The sequence below is a fragment of the Oncorhynchus nerka genome, linkage group LG20 (assembly GCF_034236695.1).
Source record: "Oncorhynchus nerka isolate Pitt River linkage group LG20, Oner_Uvic_2.0, whole genome shotgun sequence".
In the NCBI taxonomy this organism is placed as follows: Eukaryota; Metazoa; Chordata; class Actinopteri; order Salmoniformes; family Salmonidae; genus Oncorhynchus; species Oncorhynchus nerka.
This window is the reverse complement of record NC_088415.1, coordinates 32,093,470-32,113,227: the sequence shown is the minus strand read 5'-3', so window position 1 is coordinate 32,113,227 and position 19,758 is coordinate 32,093,470. Positions and strand designations below refer to the sequence as shown.

At 45.0% G+C, this 19,758-nt stretch overlaps 1 protein-coding gene across 4 annotated transcripts in view; it reads left to right on the top strand.

Moving 5' to 3' along the window:
- LOC115102286 (histone deacetylase 7-like) overlaps positions 1-19,758 on the top strand; it is a 73,468-nt gene that overhangs the window by 29,345 nt on the left and 24,365 nt on the right. For all 4 annotated transcript variants that reach the window (XM_065005412.1, XM_065005411.1, XM_065005414.1 and 1 more), the window contains exons 3-4: positions 17,310-17,479; positions 17,751-17,832. In XM_065005412.1, the coding sequence (XP_064861484.1) occupies positions 17,310-17,479; positions 17,751-17,832 (252 nt within the window). The remainder of the gene's footprint in view (positions 1-17,309; positions 17,480-17,750; positions 17,833-19,758) is intronic.

Sequence of the window (19,758 nt, the reverse complement as noted above, 5' to 3'; positions counted from 1 at the left end):
CCCATGTCTCTGTCCCTGCCCATGTCTCTCTGTCTGTGTCACTGCCCATGTCTCTGTCCCTGCCCATGTCTCTCTGTCCGTGTCTCTCTGTCCCTGTCCATGTCTTTCTGTCCCTGCCCATGTCTCTCTGTCTGTGTCACTGCCCATGTCTCTGTCCCTGCCCATGTCTCTCTGTCCGTGTCTCTCTGTCCCTGTCCATGTCTTTCTGTCCCTGCCCATGTCTCTCTGTCCATGTCTCTCTGTCCCTGTCTTTCTGTCCCTGCCCATGTCTCTCTGTCCATGTCTCTGTCACTGTCCATGTCTTTCTGTCCCTGCCCATGTCTCTCTGTCCATGTCTCTGTCCCTGCCCATGTCTCTGTCCCTGCCCATGTCTCTCTGTCCATGTCTGTGTCACTGCCCATGTCTCTGTCCCTGCCCATGTCTCTGTCCCTGCCCATGTCTCTCTGTCCATGTCTGTGTCACTGCCCATGTCTCTGTCCCTGCCCATGTCTCTCTGTCCATGTCTGTGTCACTGCCCATGTCTCTGTCCCTGCCCATGTCTCTCTGTCCGTGTCTCTCTGTCCCTGTCCATGTCTTTCTGTCCCTGCCCATGTCTCTCTGTCCATGTCTCTCTGTCCATGTCTTTCTGTCCCTGTCCATGTCTTTCTGTCCCTGCCCATGTCTCTCTGTCCATGTCTCTGTCACTGTCCATGTCTTTCTGTCCCTGTCCATGTCTCTCTGTCCATGTCTCTGTCACTGTCTCTGTCACTGTCCATGTCTTTCTGTCCCTGCCCATGTCTCTCTGTCCATGTCTCTGTCACTGCCCATGTCTCTGTCCCTGCCCATGTCTCTCTGTCCATGTCTGTGTCACTGCCCATGTCTCTGTCCCTGCCCATGTCTCTCTGTCCGTGTCTCTCTGTCCCTGTCCATGTCTTTCTGTCCCTGCCCATGTCTCTCTGTCCATGTCTCTCTGTCCATGTCTTTCTGTCCCTGTCCATGTCTTTCTGTCCCTGCCCATGTCTCTCTGTCCATGTCTCTGTCACTGTCCATGTCTTTCTGTCCCTGCCCATGTCTCTCTGTCCATGTCTCTGTCACTGTCCATGTCTTTCTGTCCCTGTCCATGTCTCTCTGTCCATGTCTCTGTCACTGTCTCTGTCACTGTCCATGTCTTTCTGTCCCTGCCCATGTCTCTCTGTCCATGTCTCTGTCACTGCCCATGTCTCTGTCCCTGCCCATGTCTCTCTGTCCATGTCTGTGTCACTGCCCATGTCTCTGTCCCTGCCCGTGTCACTGCCCATGTCTCTGTCCCTGCCCATGTCTCTCTGTCCATGTCTCTGTCCCTGTCTCTTTGTCCCTGTCTCTTTGTCCCTGTCTCTGCCCATGTCCATGTCCCTGCCCATGTCCCTGCCCATGTCCCTGCCCATGTCTCTGCCCATGTCTCTGCCCATGTCTCTGCCCATGTCTCTGTCCCTGCCCATGTCTCTGTCCCTGCCCATGTCTCTGTCCCTGCCCATGTCTCTGTCCCTGCCCATGTCTCTGTCCCTGCCCATGTCTCTGTCCCTGCCCATGTCTCTGTCCCTGTCTCTGTCCCTGTCTCTTTGTCCCTGTCTCTTTGTCCCTGTCTCTTTGTCCCTGTCTCTTTGTCCCTGTCTCCCTGTCCGTGGCTGGAACCTGAGTTCTAATCACTAGGGCTTCCTTGCCTGAGCAGGAAACCAAATAATAGACTACTTTAAAAAATGATCTCAGGAGGGCAGCTGGTGGGGAGAGCTGTGTGTGTGTGTGTGTGTGTGAGAGAGAGACTAATTAAAATGTCTCTCTGGTGTTGATTAAAGCTCTCTGCATTCTCCCTGCTCTCTGGGGCTCGTACTTGCGCTGCTCCTTCCACAAAACAGAAAGAGAGACACAGACAGAGAGAGAGAGACACACAGAGAGATAGAGAGAAAGTGAACAGGAACTGGAGAACTGCAGAGGGACTCAGACACTTAGTTGGGCCACAGATTGTAGAAGGAGATTTGAGAAGGACCCAGTTCTTAGAGCTTTTGCTCACTTGTTTTAATGCTAACCAATCTTACCCAATTCATTCCAGTAGTATTCCAATCACCCATGTTACGTTAATGGAATCGTTCTAATGTTCCTTAGTAACATATACCATACAGATACACGTCACAGTGAGGCCTTGGTAATAAATCTCACATTGTGTTGTTTTATCTCGGCACCCTCTGACCCCACAAAAGGAAACCCAGGTAAGGACAGTGGAAACTTCAGCCTGGACAGAATTATACATAAACCTCCGCTCCACTGGCCTACAAAGAAAGAGAGAGTCACACACACAAATGCCAACTTATCTTTACTCATTGTGTATTTATTCCTCGTTAATATTTGTATGTTATTATTTTTTAAATGGATAAAAAATGATCTGCATTGTTGAGACGGGCCCGTGAGAAAGCATTTCACTGATAGTCTACACCTGTTTATGAACACCATCTACCAATAGCAAGATGTACTTGGCTCAGCTGGGGAGTTACAGAGAGAGTCCCTGCTTTTATTCACTATTTAAACGGGTCCCTGTATTTCCTTGGAGCAGTCAGCCACTGTGGACAGGTCCACTTCACTGTGTATGTTCAGCATGTTACACAAGCTGCCCTGTGGGCACAACTTTTCCATGCTGATCCCTCTCTCTCTCTCTCTCTCTCTCTTTCTCTTTCTCTCTCTTGTCTCTCTCTTTCTCTCTCTTTCTCTTTCTCTCTCTTTCTCTTTCTTTATCTTTCTCTCTCTCTCTCTTTCTCTTTCTCTCTCTTTTCTCTCTCTTTCTCTCTTTCTCTCTCTTTCTCTTTCTTTATCTTTCTCTCTCTCTCTCTCTCTCTTTCTCTTTCTCTCTCTTTTCTCTCTCTTTCTCTCTTTCTCTCTCTTTCTCTTTCTTTATCTTTCTCTCTCTCTCTCTTTCTCTTTCTCTCTCTTTCTCTCTCTTTCTCTTTCTCTCTCTTTCTCTTTCTTTATCTTTCTCTCTCTCTCTCTTTCTCTTTCTCTCTCTTTTCTCTCTCTTTCTCTCTTTCTCTCTCTTTCTTTCTCTCTCTCTCTCTCTCTCTCTCTCTCTCTCTCTCTCTCTCTCTCTCTCTTTCTCTCTCTCTCTGAGCTGCTTCAATCAGATTCCACTCAGAGAGAGAGAGCAGTCTATCTACTCTCCTATACTAATTCATAAACTGTATAAGTTATTATACATGAACCTTGGACCATTTTCAGTATGTCTAGGCTTGATGATGTATTTGGAGTGCTGTAACTAGTTACTTCCACTTCAGAGGACTAGGCCCTGGGAAAGCAGGTCTGACTGACTGAGGAATTGAAGACTAGTGAAGGAGGTAAGGAAGCACATGATATTGAACCAACACCATGGAAGGAGGAAGATCTCAGTCCACAGGCACGTCATTATGGTTGGCTTCAATTAGGCAACACACACACACACACACACACACACACACACACACACACACACACACACACAGAGAGAGAGGTAGGTGATTTCCATAACGATGAGGGCTGGAAGCACACCTTCCATTGGTAGTCCATAGATAGCTCTCTGGCACATCTGTCCTCCCACACAAACAAATGAGCTGGCCGGATAGGATCACATCACACTATACCAGTCACACGCCACACACACACACAAATGTGTGCGCACACATGCCAGCCTGGGATAAACCATTCACAGAAAGGGCCACATACAATGTCTCTGTTATTCCACAGCTTGTTATTTTGGGCTTGTTTATATAGTTTTTTCTCCACAGTACTCTGGTGCTTTATCAACCTGGACTTGTTTCTCTTGATTCTGGATCGAACCACATCACAAAAGTCAACTTTTCATTTTGACCCCAGTGTTTGTTGGATTCGAATTCCACGAAAAAACAACTCATATCTTTATATTAGCAACACTCTATTCAACAATGATTTCCCAAGCTCCCTATGTGCTCACATTGTTTTGGAGGGAGGTTGTACAAGTTTGTATTAGTGAGAGGTTGATAGATACGCCGGGCCATGATTAACATTCCTGCTGTAATTCCAGACATATTTACCCAGCAGAGGAAGTCTACATACTGCTACTCTGCTCTGCTGTTCTGCTCTCTGTCAACCTTTGTCCTAATCTCACCTGTCTATCTCTGTTCTACTGCTGCAGCTCATAGAGGTGGGAGGGGAGGTGAAGAGATAGAGGAAGAGAATGGAGGAGAGGGGAAGAGAATGCAGGAGACTAGTGACTAGTCTGGAACCAACAGGACCCTGAACAGCTTCTATCCCCAAGCCATAAGACTGTTAAATAGTTAGTCCGGGGGTAGCTATTGGTTAACTATTTAACCATCTGCTTGACCCTTTTTTGCACTTTTTGTTTGACTCATCACATACGCTGCTGCTACTGTTTAGTGTCTGTCCCTTTATTCCTAGTTATATGTACATATCTACCTCAATTACCTTGTACCCTGTGTATATAGCCAAGTTAATCTTTACTCATTGTGTGTTTATTATAACTTTGAACTTTTTGATTATTTTCTCTATTTTCTTTCTCTCTGCAATGTTGGGAAAGGCCCATAAGCAAACATTTCACTATTAGTCTAAACCTGTTGTTTACGAAGCATGTGACAAATATTATCATTTGACTTTATTTGACGACCTACCCTGAGCAATCCACCTCATTTTCGAACGTTGCTATGGGCTCAGTCAAACAACGGAAGTGATGGAGTCGACTTCCGCTTTACTTTCCTACAGCAGCACGCTGGTCGCAAACTTGCCAGTGTAAATGATTTGAAAGAGTACATTTATAGAGTATAACAGTCAAGTAAACATGTATACTGTAGGTGTATAAGTCTAATTTTATATTTATTTAATTCAAGTTAGTTGGGTTTGTGTCAGTGTTAAGGCCCGGGTCTTTAACCAAGTCATTAACTATAACGATGATGATAAACAATAGGCTATAAAACGGCTATAAAACGTTGGTGAACATCCACACTAGAGGAAAGTTAATAGTTTATCGTTATATACAGTCCTACACCTGTTAATCAAACTAATCAAGACATCGTGCATGCTGCTATTAGATAACACAAAACCATTCATGAGGCCTAACACACAGATAGTGGTTCAGACGTTCAGTGCTTTCAAGGTGTGTTCATTGTCATGGTGACAACTGCAAATAATACTTCAATGTACATGTAGGCATAATGAAAATAATATAGTAACTTGTTTTTAAATGTAGCAATTCGACAATGAACACTGTTTACTCTGCGTATCTTTTAGGCCTACATAATGCCATTGCCTCGTTGCTCAAGTGGTTTGCAAGTGATTTCCATTTTTCTAATGGTTGTCAATTTCTCTGGGTCATCTTTTTTACAGTGCTCACCTCTGTCTGTCCAGTGCACTATTTGCAATGCATCAGTGGAACAATGTTATCATAACGGGCCAATAGTGATCACACCAATGCACTTTCTCTCCTTAACTTTCCCTGAAATGCATTTCCTATGATGTAGGCCTGTTTTACATTCAGCAATTAGCAAGAGCAAGCCTTCTCATTTCCCCGAATAGGCTATTAGGTCTAGAATAAAACATGATCAAAATAAATGTCCTATAGCTTCTGTAGTCTTTATCTTTTCCTGTGATTTTATGAGAAGAGGAATGGCCTATTGCGGAGTGTCTTGCTCACGGGAACAGCTGGAGGAAAAGAGAGGCTAGCGATGTGTAGCCGAAGTAAGAAGCTAAATATTAGCTAGATATTAGGCCATTCAGTAGCTAAATATTAGGGCTATAGGCAAAATAATTGCCTGTCAATGTGCAAGAAAAATAAGAAACCAGATTATGAAATGGCAGATCTCAAATCAAATTTTAATTGTCACATGTTTCGTAAAATAGGTGTAGACCAACAGTGAAATGCTTTCTTACGAGCCCTTCTCAACAATGAAGAATACAATTTTTTTTTTTTTAATCATATTTAAAAAATAGTAACACGAGCAATGATAGATTGACTATATACATCGGGTAGTAGTACCGAGTCCATGTGCAGGGGTATTATGATGTTGAGGTAGATATGTACAGTACATATAGGTATTAACTGGGGGTAAAGTGACTGGGCAACAGGATAAACCTAGGCCAAGGTTTGTAGACAAAACGATTATTCATGTGCTACAACAACACAGTTCAATGAGGAGTGTATTAGTGTTATGAAGTGAATACACAGTTATTCTCCATAGACTGTAAACTTCAGTGATGTAGGCTCATTGAAATAACTGCTCATAAGTCCTGTTTTGTGTCATGCTGAAATAACTGCATAGGCCAACAGATCATGCAACCATTTGGTTCAGTTTGGGTCTATTCTCAACAGTTCAGAGGGTCCAGAAAGGTGCATTAGCAGGCCACTCATATGGTGTATGTCTATTTTGTCGGGATGTAGCCCCGTGTTAAGATAGGCCTAATATAGGAACATATGGGCCTCTCCTCTCCAACTCCCCTGCCTGTTAATGCTGTAGCCTATTTTACATTCAGCAAGCGAGCGTCTATCTCTCGTCCAATAGGCTATTAGTAGGCTAAAGAAAATAATACGTCAAAAATAAGTGTTAAACAAGCTTTTGTTGTCTGGCTTTTCATGCCCCTCTACAAGATTTAAAAGGAATAGCTGTGGCAGCGGAGAGGACATGTGCGTAAATGCACAACAGAACAATTAAGAGACACAGGCTCGAGATATAGCCTATAGCCTAAGTTAGAAGTGTATGCATGTTAGCCCATAATTCATAAACTCAATGTTAGGCTTAATATTGCAGTGAAAATATCCAGTCAATTTACACCGCGAGAGAAAAAAAAGATTTAGGCTATCGGATCATAGTTAGCCTACACTATGTGCGCTCCTGAGGCTGCGCTCCCTCCTAGTCCCAGTCCCCGCGGGTTACGCAGCTCGAAAAGCTACCCTATTGTTTCAGTTTTCTAGGGACACGAAATGTATCCTACCTAGACTACAATAACAACACAATGTAATGAAGAATGTTATTGTTGTTTTCAAGTGAGTACAAAACACTAGTCTAGACTGTAAACTGCAGTGAATAGCCTATGACATTTGAATAACCGTTCAAAAGCCTGGCATATTGAATGCATATTCATTTCAAAATAACTGCATCTAGCCTGCCTGATTGGGCAACCATTTGAATCAGTTTTGGGGGTTTTCTCGGATGTTTAGCCTACAAGGTCCAGGCACATTAGCAGGACAGTAATATGGTGTATTTTGTCATGGTGTATCAGTTAACAGAAACATGCTAATGCAGGGATTTCTGGTGGCGCGCATATGAAGTATGATAATGCGCAAGCATGGCAGAAGTTGTATCTATAGTTTCCACGTTTGGCTTCCGTGTTTTAAATGAGTTCGAAAATGAGGTGGATAGGCCTGACTAATGAGGCCTGAAAGACGGGCTTCTATTATCAACAACCGCATTCAATTACAATTATAAAGAATGCCGCTATTTCGTATGCATATTTAGTATGCATTAGGTCCTCAAGTTTACTCCAGAGCTATGTTACCTGATGTACCAACAAGTGATGTGGTATCCTAGAAATTGAATAGAGGTGACCTTTGTATATGGCAGGAACAACTCCGTTATGTATCCACATGTTGGAAACGGGCAGCTCCTAGAAGTACATAGAGCACAGCTAACTGCAGGCAATCCTACACTGCAGACAGGAATGGCAAGCCACGTTGCGCAGCAGGGTTGACCTTGCGCACTAAACACACACACACGCAGCGACAGGAGGGCCTGCAGGAAGAGGGAAGATGGAAGGAGGTGTTGAGTTGCACTTGTACTGAGAGATGGTGAAAGACTCCTCCTCAGGAGTGGAACACACACATATTGAGGTTGGGATCAGAATAACACAGTGGCATGTCCCCTTTTAGGAGGGAGCGAGTTTGAGATGCCTCAGTGGAGGCTCAGGGAGGGACTTTCTCAGGGGTGTCAGGTTGTCATAACAATCCCCCTGCTCTGACCTCTTTCCCCTTTCCTCTTTCCTCTCATTTCTTCTCTGTTTAATTATGTCTCAGGAAGTTCAAAGGGAATACTTTAAGCTCCTGGCAGTCTTGCAGAGACCGGTTGAGTCCGAACTCTGTCTTGTCTACTACTTACTGAAACCGCATACATACTTTGTAGTAATCATACAACATACTATTTAAAACGTACTGTTTAGTAGAACCAAATGAATCATCTAATGCGTAATTGTGTTTATTCCCGTCATTGGTTACATTTTCTACAGCCAGTCACCATATGTGATTATCAGCTGTTGTCAAACACATGAGCCTGGAAAGAATGATCTTCCTTAGTAAGGTGCAGCGAATTCTACTAGATGAAAAGCCGAAATACTCAAGTTTTGACATTTTCATGAACTATAAAACTTTATTTTCGCATACTCAAAATGCCTTCTATTTATAATGCAAGTATTCAGACATGGTCACAGAGTGTAAAGGAACTGAACCTGCAAGACTAGGAAATTGCTCATAATGTAGGCGAACCTTTCCACTCAGTAACTTGACTTGTGTTTTAAGCTTGGCCAAGTGTAGGGCTTTTGTAGTGCCTTCATGGAATAAATTCTTTATTAAAAAAAAATTATATTTTTGGAAAAGAGACTGTTGGAGAATTGATGCAGACTGAATGTAGACCAGAGGATACAGTGGTGATAGATAGTGTGTTGTAGATAGGGTTGCACATTTTGGGGAATATTCAGGGGTGGAAACTTTCCGTGGGAATTAAAGGAATATATGGGAATTAACGGAAATATATGCAAATTAATATTAATACCATTTACATGTAGATATTTTTTTGCATTGGATATATTTACCATATCATATGGAGACAGAAACATAAACCTTTAACCTTATCATAAGGAGACATCATTGCATATGATTAAATCCTTCCAATGGAAATAAAAATAACTATTTAGTTACAAATTTAACTTGAATTAAATTAGTTGACTCTTCACATGGGATGATTTCACTGAACAACAAAAGAAAGGAAATATTGAATGATCCCCAATGAGCCATCGCATCTCCCAAAAAATGTTTTCAACATAAATCTGTAAAATGATATTCTAGAAACTAAAGCTTTGGTTGTCTTCCTCCCAGGCTTTCCCTGGACCTCCTCAATGTCCACCTCTTGAACATCAGACTCTGAGGCCTCATCTTCACTGTCACTTTCCAACCTTGTTGAGGATGGCTCGTTGTCAGGCTCAAAAAGCCTCAAATTTGCCCGGATGGCCACCAATTTTTCAACCCTTGTATTGGTCAGCCTGTTACGTGCTTTGGTGTGTCTGTTCCCAAACAAGGACCAGTTGTGCTCCGAGGCAGCTGATGTTGGTGGGATTTGGAGGATGATGGAGGCAACAGGGGAAAGAGCCTCAGATCCACAAAGTCCCTTCTACCAGGTGGCTGATGAGACATGTTGGCACGACTGCCATATTGCATCTCCATCTCAAAGCCCTTGCTTGGAAGTGTACTTCGCCAGACTGCCAAGAACCTTGCCCTCATCCAGGCCAAGGTGGCGAGACACGGTAGTGATGACACCATAGGCCTTGTTGATCTCTGCACCAGACAGGATGCTCTTGCCAGCATACTTGGGGTCCAAAATGTACGCTGCGGTGTGTATGGGCTTCAGGCAGAAGTCTTCACGCTTTTTTATGTATTTCAGAACTGCAGTTTTCTCCGCTTGGAACAACAGTGAAGTGGGCAGGGCAGTATGGATTTCATCTCTTACATCTGCAAGCAGAGTCTGAACATCAGACAGGATGGCATTGTCTCACTCAATCCGTGCAATGGCTACTGCTATAGGTTTCAGGCTGCTTACCACTCTCTTCCAAAATACATCATCCAGGAGGATCCTCTTGATGGGGCTGTCCATATCGACAGACTGTGATATGGCCGTTTCTTGGAGAGACTCCTTCCCCTTGAGGAGACTGTCAAACATGATGACAACACCACCCCATCGGGTGTTGCTGGGCAGCTTCAATGTGGTGCTCTTATACTTCTCACTTTGCTTGGTGAGGTAGATTGCTGCTATAACTTGATGACCCTTCAAATACCTAACCATTTCCTTGGCTCTCTTGTAGAGTGTATCCATTGTTTTCAGTGCCATGATGTCCTTGAGGAGCAGTTTCAATGGGTGTGATGTGAGGGTAGGACTCCGGCACTTTAGACCAAGCAACCTTCATGTTCACAGCATTGTCTGTCACCAGTGCAAATACCATCTGTGGTTCAAGGTTACTGATGACTTCCTTCAGCTCATCTGCAATGTAGAGACCGGTGTGTCTGTTGTTCCTTGTGTCTGTGCTATTGTAGAATACTGGTTGAGGTGGAGATGATGTAGTTCATTTTTCCTTGCTCACAAACATTCGACCACCCATCAGAGATGTTAGTAATACAGTCTGCTTTCTCTATGATTTGCTTGACCTTCACTTGAACTCTGTTGAACTCTGCATCCAGAAAATTAGTAGATAAAGCATGTCTGGTTGGAGGGGTGTATGCTGGGCGAAGAACATTTCAGAAATCTCTTCCAATACACATTGCCTGTGAGCATCAGAGGTGAACCAGTTGCGTACACAGCTCGAGCAAGACATTCATTAGCATTTCTCTGACTACGTTCCTCCATTGAGTCAAAAAAACATCTGATTCCAAGAGGACCATGAGCTGTCACTCTCTATAAGGTGTCTGATTCCTCATTTTCACCTCGAATAGAAGTAGAGGGACTTTTGTCAGGTTGCTTGTTGTGAGCGCTGAGGGAACTTTATGCATTTGGCCAGATGATTCTGCATCTTTGTTGCATTCTTCACATATGATTTGGCACAGTATTTGCAAATGTGCACAGCTTTTCCTTCTACATTAGCTGCAGTGAAATGTCTCCTCACATCAGATAGTTTCCGTGGCGTTTTCCTGTAAAGATTAGAAAAAAATTACAAAAAATAAATACAGATAAATAGTTAAGCAGTTATATTAAACAACTCCTTTGTAAGAGAAATGTTTTAAAATTAAACATGTATGGAAACTGGTGAATTAACACTACTCAGTTAACAGGCTCAAGCAAGCTAAAACCCACATGGTAGCAAAAACTAACTAGCATAAATTGTTAACAAGTTAGAAATGATTTAAACACACTTTGCTGTTGGCTACTATTTACTTGTTAACAAAAAATCATGTATGTCGTATAAAATATATTCACCCCACTCAGTATTGTAATCAAAACTAATCAGAAAGCATGTAGTCCTTGGCTCAGACAGTGTAGTGGTGTGGGCTCAACAGTGTGCAAGATCTTGAGAATCAGCTGTACATGTGATGGAAGAATGCACTGTGCATGCAGAGGGTTGCAATTCCATTGAATTGGGGATAGTTTATCCAAAATATGCTACAAGACCTAGAATTGCCATATGTGTATCCCACAAAAAAGGGTTAATTGTTATAAGCTAACTTTTTTTGATTAATTTAAGCAAAATTCCCCATATTCCTGGGACATTTACCGGAACATTTTAGACCATTTGCAACCCTAGTTGCAGACAATTGTTGTATTCCAGGGTGTCGCCACTGGCACCATTCTGTGGACTGTCATCAATCTTTTAGTGTATGCAGAGTGACAAGGCTTATCTACAAGCCCTAAAGGACTGTTTGCACACTCAGACACACATACACACCTTTGCATTAACAAATACATTTATATTTTCCGAAAGGTTCCTTTAAAAAAAACTTTATACACATTATGTGCATACATATTCAATACATTTTCCCCGGAGGATGTTGTTTGTGCTACATATCCTCTGGGCCGATGGACAGGACCTCTGATGAGGAGGAAAAACAAAAGTCACCATAGAAATTAGCAGCAGAGCCTGAAAAAACCATTCCTCCCACCCAAAAATAGATGTGGACATGCCAATTAGAGGCTCCAGTCCAGTCAGCATAAACAAAAGGAGGTAGGGGAGGGAGGGAGGGGGGAGGCAGGGGGAGGCGTCTGACCCAATTGGAGCAGATGTCACTTGGTCAATACTTCCTGTTTTGTTGGCCTTTTTATTTTGAGACGCCTAATTTAGAGGCCCAGCCGGTCTGCCCCGCTCTCTCTGTGGAGCCGGGCCTGAGATTTACTCTGACACTTTGGCTTCCATTGTTCCAGTTTCCTTTCTCTCCTAGCAGACCTGACCACAGAGGACATCACTCAGCTCCAGCTCAGCCTCCATCAACACAGACTATAGTGTTGATAGTGTCACCACTGTCTGTTCCCTACGCTTTTCCCCTTTTTCTAACCCTATTCCGAGGATACAAATGTCAGCAGTTGACATGTTGTTGTTTTTTTTGGGGGGTGTAGTGTACCCCAACTTCATACTACAGTTATGGTACTGTACACATAACTTCTCCATGCAGAATGATCATGTCAACTGATGAGTGGAGTGGTAGAGGTTATACGAGGTAAAGGGTGTCTAGTTACAGAAAGGCGTGGTTTCATACTTACTCAATCAGTCATTCTGCCTAATCTGGAGGAGGGACCAGAGGGAGAGAGGTTCCCGTACACACTGGCCATACTGGTATAACCAGTCCAGAGCGGAGAACAATATTCTGGGGAAGGCGAGAGGAGGAGGAGAGACTCATTGTCTTCTGTCTGTTCATTGTTCAGTTGGACTCATTATCCCTCAGGCCAGCATGGAACCAGTCTTCAATAACCACATCTCATCATCACATCACAGCCAATCAGAGCACAGAGACCGTGACTTCATCTTCACATTACAGCCTATCAGAGCACAGAGACCATGATTTCATCATCACATCACAGCCTATCAGAGCACAGAGATGACTTCATAATCACATCACATCAGAGACCATGACTTCACAGCCCATCAGATCACAGAGACCATGACTTCACAGCCTATCAGATCACAGAGACTATGACTTCACAGCCTATCAGATCACAGAGACTATGACTTCACAGCCTATCAGATCACAGAGACCATGACTTCACAGCCCATCAGATCACAGAGACCATGACTTCACAGCCCATCAGATCACAGAGACCATGACTTCACAGCCCATCAGATCACAGAGACTATGACTTCACAGCCTATCAGATCACAGAGACTATGACTTCACAGCCTATCAGATCACAGAGACCATGACTTCACAGCCCATCAGATCACAGAGACCATGATTTCACAGCCTATCAGATCACAGAGACCATGACTTCACAGCCCATCAGATCACAGAAACTATGACTTCACAGCCTATCAGATCACAGAGACTATGACTTCACAGCCTATCAGATCACAGAGACCATGACTTCACAGCCCATCAGATCACAGAGACCATGACTTCACAGCCTATCAGATCACAGAGACCATGACTTCACAGCCTATCAGATCACAGAGACCATGACTTCACAGCCTATCAGATCACAGAGACCATGACTTCACAGCCTATCAGATCACAGAGACCATGACTTCACAGCCTATCAGATCACAGAGACCATGACTTCACAGCCTATCAGATCACAGAGACTATGACTTCACAGCCTATCAGATCACAGAGACTATGACTTCATAGCCCATAAGATCACAGAGACCATGACTTCACAGCCTATCAGATCACAGAGACCATGACTTCACAGCCTATCAGATCACAGAGACCATGACTTCACAGCCTATCAGATCACAGAGACCATGACTTAGGCTGTAATGTGATATAGTGCACTATTTTTGAGCCAAGCCCTTAGGGCTCTAGTCAAACGTGGGATTAGGGTGCCATTCAGGACACTACCTCTGTCTGTTGTACTGTAATGGTTAAGATGCTACACTCCACGGAATCTTCCTCAGACAGACAAAAAAACTGACTGTGCATTTCTATGTGCAGTCCTGCTCACATTTGCTTGACATTTTTATGAGTTTGTCCATCAGCCAGTTTCATATTTCAGACAAACAGGGTATCTTTCTCAGCACAGACAGGCAAACATATATATATATATATATATCTCACTCACATACTCATCCCCTTTCCCAGTGGGTTCCATTACTGTGGAAACGAAAGGTGATGGAGAATGGTGAAAAACAAGTCTTGTACAGGTGAATGTTGTCTCTAAATATAGCTGGCGGAGGGAGAGAGATGCAAACAGAAAAGGCGCTTGTGTTTTCTGCTGATGACTGGTCCCCTTTGTTTCCTTTTATGAGTCGCTGATGTTACGTTCCTGGAATAATCCACTTGTTCCTCCTCATTTGTCAGACTCTGGTCAGCGTCTCCTAAATAGATCACTAGTCCCTATATTATGCACAAAAGTAGTGCACTATATAGGGAGTAGGGTGTCAATTGGGATGCACACAGAGAGCCTGTTGACTCCTCGTCAAGAAGGTATTTAATAATTCCAAACATTGATGACATTCATGCGGCCTCTGTCAAGCTTTTCGTCTTCCTCCTCTCCAGCCTCCTAATATGGAGTCCTTAAGCAGAGGGCTGTGCCTGTAGATGTTGTGGCCTTAAGCAGAGGGCTGTGCCAGTAGATGTTGTGGCCTTAAGCAAAGGGCTGTGCCAGTAGATGTTGTGGCCTTAAGCAGAGGGCTGTGCCAGTAGATGTTGTGGCCTTAAGCAGAGGGCTGTGCCTGTAGATGTTGTGGCCCGGTTGTTACGGCCACATTTATACACAAACACCAACTGGACAAAAGACAAAAATGTCCATCAGAAGGCTTCCCCCCATCGCGTTTGCAATGCCTGCATTCATTTTTACACAGAAAAACACACTGCAGCGCACACACACACACACACACACACACACACACACACACAGCGATCTCACCAGCCCGCTTTCATTCCTACAATAGGATTGTGAAAAGCTCATCTTTCATTCCTAGATAAACACACTTTTGTTGGTTCTCTCTCATTAGCAGTAGGGAGTGATTGATTTAGTTAAACAGTAATAATGCTCATCGGGTGAACAATGAAGTGTTTGTGTAATGATACAGTATATGTTGACGCTGTCCCCAGCTGGCTGTGCACTGTGAGGGCCTGCAAACAGCCCTTGGATTTCCATGGGCGTCCAAACTAAGGCATGAATCACATCATCTGTTGTTCCCATTCGGGATGTGAGAGTACACAGCTGGCTATATCAGTGTGTACGAAGGAGGCTTTTCTCCTCTCACACATGCACAGGCACTGCACACTACACACCACAGCAGTGTTCTAGGCTATAGACTATATCTATCTCACCCTCAGTCACTCCACACCCTCCTCAACCCAGCTGTGAGAAACAGTTCTACTGCCTGCAGGTCCTGACACAAGGCAGAAACATTCTCGCTGCTTGGAATTTGGAAGCAGGCCAAGTCAAACTTCATGAAATGTACAGTACATCATTTCACTTTACAAAGCCTCAGACAATTGAGACTTTGTGTGTGTAGTTATAAACTCAACCAAAGACTTGGCAATTATGTCAATAATTGTTTTGAGTCTCTGTGTCCGTATCCGTGTGTGAGAGGGTGAATGCATGTGTGTCAGCACGGTGCGGTAAAACCCATAGCTCTTTCCCAACCCCGTTCTGGATCCTGTTGTAGAGCGCGGCAAGGCAATCTTTACCCCTGGCTCACCCATGCAATGCAAATGTCCTGGATTATCATGCAAATCAGACATTTATGTCAGTGAAGAATCTAGAATGAGGAGAGACAGTGGAGGGGAGAGGGAAAGGCTGTGAGACAGTGGAGGGGACAGGGAAAGGCTGAGAGACAGTGGAGGGGAGAGGGAAAGGCTGTGAGACAGTGGAGGGGACAGGGAAAGGCTGTGAGACAGTGGAGGGGAGAGGGAAAGGCTGAGAGACAGTGGAGGGGACAGGGAAAGGCTGAGAGACAGTGGAGGGGACAGGGAAAGGCTGTGAGACAGTGGAGGGGACAGGGAAAGGCTGTGAGACAGTGGAGGGGACAGGGAAAGGCTGAGAGACAGTGGAGGGGACAGGGAAAGGCTGTGAGACAGTGGAGGGGAGAGGGAAAGGCTGTGAGACAGTGGAGGGGACAGGGAAAGGCTGTGAGACAGTGGAGGGGACAGGGAAAGGCTGTGAGACAGTGGAGGGGACAGGGAAAGGCTGTGAGACAGTGGAGGGGACAGGGAAAGGCTGTGAGACAGTGGAGGGGACAGGGAAAGGCTGTGAGACAGTGGAGGGGAGAGGGAAAGGCTGTGAGACAGTGGAGGGGACAGGGAAAGGCTGTGAGACAGTGGAGGGGAGAGGGAAAGGCTGTGAGACAGTGGAGGGGACAGGGAAAGGCTGAGAGACAGTGGAGGGGAGAGGGAAAGGCTGTGAGACAGTGGAGGGGACAGGGAAAGGCTGTGAGACAGTGGAGGGGAGAGGGAAAGGCTGTGAGACAGTGGAGGGGACAGGGAAAGGCTGAGAGACAGTGGAGGGGACAGGGAAAGGCTGTGAGACAGTGGAGGGGACAGGGAAAGGCTGAGAGACAGTGGAGGGGAGAGGGAAAGGCTGTGAGACAGTGGAGGGGAGAGGGAAAGGCTGTGAGACAGTGGAGGGGACAGGGAAAGGCTGAGAGACAGTGGAGGGGACAGGGAAAGGCTGAGAGACAGTGGAGGGGACAGGGAAAGGCTGAGAGACAGTGGAGGGGACAGGGAAAGGCTGAGAGACAGTGGAGGGGACAGGGAAAGGCTGTGAGACAGTGGAGGGGACAGGGAAAGGCTGTGAGACAGTGGAGGGGACAGGGAAAGGCTGAGAGACAGTGGAGGGGACAGGGAAAGGCTGTGAGACAGTGGAGGGGACCGGGAAAGGCTGAGAGACAGTGGAGGGGACAGGGAAAGGCTGTGAGACAGTGGAGGGGACAGGGAAAGGCTGTGAGACAGTGGAGGGGAGAGGGAAAGGCTGTGAGACAGTGGAGGGGACAGGGAAAGGCTGTGAGACAGTGGAGGGGACAGGGAAAGGCTGTGAGACAGTGGAGGGGACAGGGAAAGGCTGTGAGACAGTGGAGGGGAGAGGGAAAGGCTGAGAGACAGTGGAGGGGAGAGGGAAAAGCTGTGAGACAGTGTTATATATGTACAGCAGACATTGTTTTTGTATGTGTCGTGTCCAGTGTGGGATCGCCGCTCACATTCATCTAGCCCACATCTATACACTGAGTGGGCTGTGCCTCTGGTCTATTTATCTCCCTCTCTGTCACATCTCTCTTTCTCTCTCTCTTCTCTTTACTCAAAGTACTCTCCTATCCCCTCCAGTTTCTGGGAGTCAAGTGTTACTGCCGTACAGTAATTAAACACTTGACCTGAAGTCAAGAGGTTGGAAATAAGAAATGGATTTTCTGAGAAACTCAACTCTTTCCCCTCCCTCCCCTAGAGCCCTCGGTGTCGGCGCCCCTGGGGTCAGTCCCAATGGACCTGCGTGTGACGGAGCGTGTGATGCGGCCGGGATCGGACACGGCCCTGCACCCTCCTCTGCTCCACAGCCCCTTCTCCCACCAGCCCTGCACTACCTTCTCCCAGCACCAGCTGCATCAGCACATACGGGTACGTACTGCATCGTTAGGGCTGCTCTCAGCACACACTGTTGCCAAACACCGACACACACACTGATGTGAAAGGAACCCATAAATTGCATTACATGTCTGTAATGTTTCATGTGTAATGTTTCTTGTACATTTTAGCTCGTATGAATGACTTTCATGCCCCATTTACACTCATTAGTCTTTCCGTCACCATATGTCACACATTCCCAGATCAGAGCGGCACTTGTTCCTGTTTCCACACGCACTTTAATGACTGTCTCGTCGGCTTTCAGTTTAACATGGAACAACGGAGAAGTGAGCAGGAGAAACAGCAAGAGCTGCAGCAGCTGTGGCACAAGGACAAGAGCCAACAGAGTGAGTTTCACTGTGTGTGTGTGTGTAGGTATGCCTGTATGCTTGTACACTGTAGTAGGAGAGAGTGGGTTGTGTTGAGCCAGTGGGTCAAGTTGAGACACCCCTTGTTTCTAGGAAACCACACACACACAATGAATCATGTGACCAAATCGTTTGGAATAGGTCATGGTTTCATGTGAAGCATGGGAAAAGTGGTTCGCAAGTTAGGTACATTTATTTATATTTTTACCAAGTCAAATGTATTGTGTTAAAGGTTTCATGATGCTGTTTTAACATTGTTCTGTACATCAGTTGGGGTCTCTATCAGCTTCAACAGGAGGTCCTAAACCTACCATGAAAGTTCATCCTTGTAGCTGTGTGGGCTAATAGATTCAAACCGTTTGCCCCAGGGTAAGTTGAGCCAATGGCCAGCGTATCCCCATACAAATGCTGATGACATTTTCTCCATTTCATTCATAATATGCACAGTATTTCTGCGTATTGAACTCAAGATCAACGTCAAACAAGCAGAGGTCTAGCCCCCCCTTGGAGTTCTTGAGAGAGCAGCCAAGTTAGTGAAAGAAGGGAAGAAGTCCATTTGGGATGAACGAAGAGACTGAATGACACTGGAGAGGTACATCTACAACAACGAAAGGAACATGTACCTGTGCAGGAGAGAGGCTATGATAGAGTAGCAGAGGCACACAAGGTCTTATCTGATGACTTGGAGTCTGAGCTTGCTAAACATATCAACAATATTGTAGACCAGTTTCATAAGCTTTAGTAGCCTCAAGTGCAGAGAACTTGCCTATGAATTGGCACATCGAAAACAACATCTCTGTCCCAGACAACTGGTCAAGAAATGGAAGGGTAATATTGAGCAGAGAGATCTATATCCGAATGTACATTTAAGATATAGAATATACCACTCCCATCCCATTCCACTCCCATTCCATTAATTACACTTTGACATACAGGTAACTGCCAAAATAAAGGAAACACCAACATAGTGTCTTAATAGGATGTTTGGCACCACAATGCACCTCGACATAAATTATACAAGTGTCTGGAACTCTATTGGAGGAATGCCACACCATTCTTCCACGAGAAATTCCATCATTTGGTGTTTTGTTGATGGTGGTGGAAAACGGTGTCCTGGGCACCGATCCAGAATCTCCCGTAAGTGTTCAATTGGATCTGGTGACTGAGACGGCCTGGTTTACAGCGTGTTCATGCTCATCAAACCATTCAGTGACCACTCGTGCCCTGTGGATGTCATCCTATGGGGACATAGAGATGGTAACCAAAATAATGGCCTTCCCAGCGTTTTCATACATGACCCTAAGCATGATGGGATGTTCTTTGTTATAATGAATACTATATTTCACTTTGATGTAGTGCTGATTTTCAAAAAATTGCTCAATATACCCCACTCTCCCCTATTGTTATCCTCATTGGTTGGTGTTCTGCACAATGTTGTGTAAAGTGAAACAGATCCATCAATGTCACTTTCGCAAGACAAACACCCTACACACACACACACACACACACACACACACACATATATATATATAAACACAGATAAATGCACATACACTCTACAAATGTAAATATTCTCAACAAACAGCCAAAGAATGCCTTGGGCAAAAACCGACAGGGACACCGATTTGAGAGGCATTGCTTTTTGTCTATTCCCAACAGACTGAGTCATCATAAATAGCACCTAGACACAAATAACACCAAATATCTTGTCTCTTACAACAAGCAGAGGAAAACAGTAATTTAGTGCTCTGTCTTTGCATGTCCATAAATATATCCGTGAGGTCTCTGAGCATTCCTCTAGTCAGACAGTATCTGGTAGGGCCCTGGAGAGAAGGGGAGAGGAGATGAGAGGAGAGGAGATGAGAAGAGAGGAGAAGAGAAGAGAAGAGAGGAGAAGAGATGAGA